This window comes from Suricata suricatta, chromosome 7 (assembly GCF_006229205.1).
Source record: "Suricata suricatta isolate VVHF042 chromosome 7, meerkat_22Aug2017_6uvM2_HiC, whole genome shotgun sequence".
Lineage (NCBI taxonomy): Eukaryota > Metazoa > Chordata > Mammalia > Carnivora > Herpestidae > Suricata > Suricata suricatta.
This window is the reverse complement of record NC_043706.1, coordinates 712,887-716,851: the sequence shown is the minus strand read 5'-3', so window position 1 is coordinate 716,851 and position 3,965 is coordinate 712,887. Positions and strand designations below refer to the sequence as shown.

Sequence of the window (3,965 nt, the reverse complement as noted above, 5' to 3'; positions counted from 1 at the left end):
GTGGAGGGCACTTGTGGGGAAGAGCACTGGGTGTTGTATGGAAAACAATTTGACAATAAAATATTATGGAGGAAAAAAAAACATGGTACATAAAGTAAAAACATAAGCTCAGGCAAGGTTTCCAAACTAATATATCCTTGGTTGTAATTTCTTTGAGAATCAACTTCTGTGATGAAATGCTAATCTCCAAAAATATGAGAAAAGTTTTGTTTCCTGGGCCAACTTGTTAAAAGAATGCTTAATTATGTAAGCATCATGGTTTGCACACCGTATGCTAAATAAACACAAATTGGTTTAAAAAAACCCACTATTATGATACCCCTGTCTGCATTCCCTGTGCTGTACCTTTTAGTCTTGTGACTTATTCATTCTGTTCCTGAAAGCCTGTATATCCCACTCCCTTTCACTCATTTTGCCCCTCCCCACCCTTCTCTTCTCTGACAATAGTTTGTTCTCTGTATTTATGGGTCTGTTTCTTTTTTGCTTTACTTTTTTATATTCCACACGTAGGTAGAATCATATGGTATTTAACTTTCTCTGTCTGATTTATTTCACTCAGAATAAACCTGAACTTAAATATATTCTTATGTATTGGTCATTTGGATATTGATTGTTGTGTTAGATTTTCTGGCTTTTTCTTTGTGATTTGTTCTTCATAGTCTAGATAGAAATTCTTTCCTTGAGACAGCCAACCAGCCAACCAGCCAGACACACACACACACACACACACACACACACATTACCTCCCTTCATGGAACTTTTCACAAAGGCATGGTCTTAATTTTACTACATTTCAATTTATTCAAATTCTTCCATTATGGTTAAAACTTTTTGTCTTATTTAATAGATCTTTTCCTATTCAAAATTCATGAATAATATCATTAAAGTCCATCTTGTTTTATATTTATAATCAAGTTGAAATTGATTTCTATGTATAAGGTATAAATGTCTTTTCTCCCAGAAGGACGTCTGTTGATCTAGATCCATGTATTTAAAGACTGTCATCTGCCTCCTGCACTCCAGAGCACAAGAGTCATGAATTGGTTGACTCTGTGTGTTGGATCTCTTTCTGGACTCTATACTGTTCCATTGGTCAGGTGGTTTAGCCTCCTCCTCAAATACAATGTTAGATGGAAACTTACTCATCATCAAGGTACAGAGCTTGTTTATATCAAAGTTTGCTAAGAGTCTTTGTTTTCTAATAAATGAATGTTGAAATGCTTTATGGAATCTATGGAAATAACCTTATTATTTTACTTTTGTTTTGTTAATATCATGGATTACATTAACAAAATCATGTGGTGATTAATTTTCAAAGGTAGTCCAAAGTTACATAGTTGGAGTAAACCCAGGTGACTGACACATATTAACCTTTATTTATGGATTTGATTTTTAAATCTTTTTTTTAGGGATGTTTGCATCTACGTTCATGAAAGATATTGGGGGGGCAGAATATCCGCTCCGTTTCTTTTCTTTTTTTCCTTTTTTATTTTCCATAATATCCTTGTAATGTTTTGAAGTCAAGTTTAGGCTGACCTTATAAAAAAGAGCTAATCAACATATATTATGTGTTTTTACCATTTTCCCATTGTTTATTTACTACAGATTAATGGAAAAGATTAATGTGCCTGCTCTAATGAACTCTGAAATTTGAAATCAAGGATGATTTGTTAGCAGTGTTATAATATCAAACTCTGTATCTAATTTATTCTCACATATTATTTTGACAGGCTAAGTTTGAGAAAGTCCTGATTCAGGCAAAAAACAATTATAAGTAGAAATATATTTTAGCCAGTTTACATAATATATTAAGATTCTTTTAAAGTAGATAGACATGGCAGGAACATTTGATATCTGAATAGAAATGATTTAGTCTTCACACGAACAAATTGGTGAGCCAGAGTAAAAATTTATAGTTAGCACATTAAGTTTTTCCTTTTTGTTAAAGTATCATGATAATTTAAAGATTATAAATTATAATTTGAATCCGGTTTTTTAGAGTGTACCCTCCTTCCCCTCACTGCACAATGCCTGGACTCCATAGAGCCTGCTCTGTGGTTGCAGGTGGGGATGAATTACCAAAGGTGATAACTGGTGATTTTGAGAGACATGCTCGGTCTAGTATCAACCATTAGCAATTTGGGAAATTGACACTAAAATGTAAGCATATTTTTAGGTATGATTTTCACTTTCAGGTGATGGGTACTACTAAAATAATTTGGCAATGATTCATAAGTCACACAGGACCAATTTCTTAATTGGAAACTTCTCATAAAAAGATGTTAGTGTCCTGCTGTTTCAAGGGAACTTTTTTCTTTTCCAATCAGCCTCTTCATGGCCCCCTTGAACTCCTTATTCCTTAGTGTGTAGATCAGGGGGTTCAAGCTGGGATTGACAATGGAATAAAAGATACTGAGAAGTTTACCTTCATCCTGAGATGGACTGTTTCCTGGCTGGATGTACATGTAGATAACAGTCCCGTAGAAGATGGACACCACAATGAGGTGGGAGGAACAGGTCCCTAATGCCTTCTGTCTTCCTGCTGCAGATTTGATCTTGAACACAGCTACAGCAATGAAGCCATAAGAAACCAGAATGAGAAGAAGGGGAACGAGAACTATAACCAGGCACATGGCAAATGTGGTTACCTCCAGGGTTGTGGTGTCCACACATGCAATCTTGACCATTGCAGACATTTCACAAAAATAGTGATCCAGATGGTGGTTCCCACATCGGGGAAGACTCATGGCATAGGGAGAAAGTATCATGCAATTAGTGACGCCAACTCCCCAGCTCATGGCCACCAGGGTTCGACAGAGCTGGGGATTCATCATGGTCATGTAGTGCAGAGGCTTGCAGACAGCATTGAACCGGTCATAAGACATCACAGCCAGAAGCAAACATTCGACTGTGCATAGTGTCACATCAGTGAAAAGTTGAAGCGCACAGCCACCAAAAAAGATATTTTTTTCCTTACCCCAGACATTGGCCAACATCTGTGGGACTATATTTGTGGTATAACAGAGATCCAAGATGGCCAAATTCCTAAGGAAGAAGTACATGGGGGTCTGTAGATGTGCATCCAGTAGTGGCAGCAGGATGATGGCCATGTTTCCCGTCAAGGCAATGGTGTAGAAGAGAAAGGCAACCCCAGAGATGATCATCTCCAGCTGCGGCTGCCCTGGGAATCCAAGGAGTATAAATCCACCAAAGTGGCTATCGTTGACCATTGTCCTGTTCTCCTAATATCAGCTGTGAAAACAAAACATCAACTCACTGGAAGCCATAATGAGGGTGTTTATAAACAATATTACTGGAATTATAGCTGGCACAAAATATATCACATAATCAAAGAACACATCAGTATTTACATCTCATCAAGTGTTTGTTCTGTTTATCCAATTAGGTCTAGAATTTATCCTGGGTGACCTGCCTACAGGATCCATACTCTCAGTTTTCTGTCTGCTTCTATGCCATGGCTAAAACCTGCAAAAATTCTCATAGGAAAAGCCTGAAAAGAAAGGTTGATGAAACTCACTGGACTTCTCTTTATTAATCGGAATGCTCAGAAGGGGGTTTGGAATCTGTAAAAATTAGTTTTATGGTTCTATGAAAATTCAGATTTTATTCCCCTTTTCTAATGCTTAAGCTACATGGGCTCAGTTTGGTTTTCATTTGCACTCTGCTATCTATAATTTCTGACTTTATATTTTAAAGTCAAAATGTTTTCTTTAATCTCAAAACTTGGGTTTCCAAGTGTTATTTGCCTTTCCCCACATACTTCCAGATTAGCATTCTCCTACTTTCCCTGTAATACCATTTTTCATCTATAGTTTTGCATCCACCATCGACTACCTCCAGTATCCATCTCTCCATTTTACACTCCATCTCTGATATTCATTTGTGTCCTTCCTCTCATCCTACAAGAACTTCCTTTCTATTACTTATGCATTTAAAATGTTAAA

At 36.8% G+C, this 3,965-nt stretch overlaps 1 protein-coding gene across 1 annotated transcript; it reads right to left on the bottom strand.

Annotated features, from left to right (window-relative positions):
* Window positions 1-2,282: 2,282 nt before the first annotated feature.
* Window positions 2,283-3,230, bottom strand: LOC115295417 (olfactory receptor 2W1-like). The gene has a single exon (XM_029943302.1). The coding sequence runs from the start codon at window positions 3,228-3,230 to the stop codon at window positions 2,283-2,285; it is 948 nt and encodes a 315-aa protein (XP_029799162.1).
* Between the last annotated feature and the right edge of the window lie 735 nt (window positions 3,231-3,965).

Coding starts and splice junctions, on each gene's coding strand:
- LOC115295417 (XM_029943302.1), bottom strand. CDS start 3,230: ATGGTCAACGATAGCCACTTTGGTGGATTTATACTCCTTGGATTCCCA.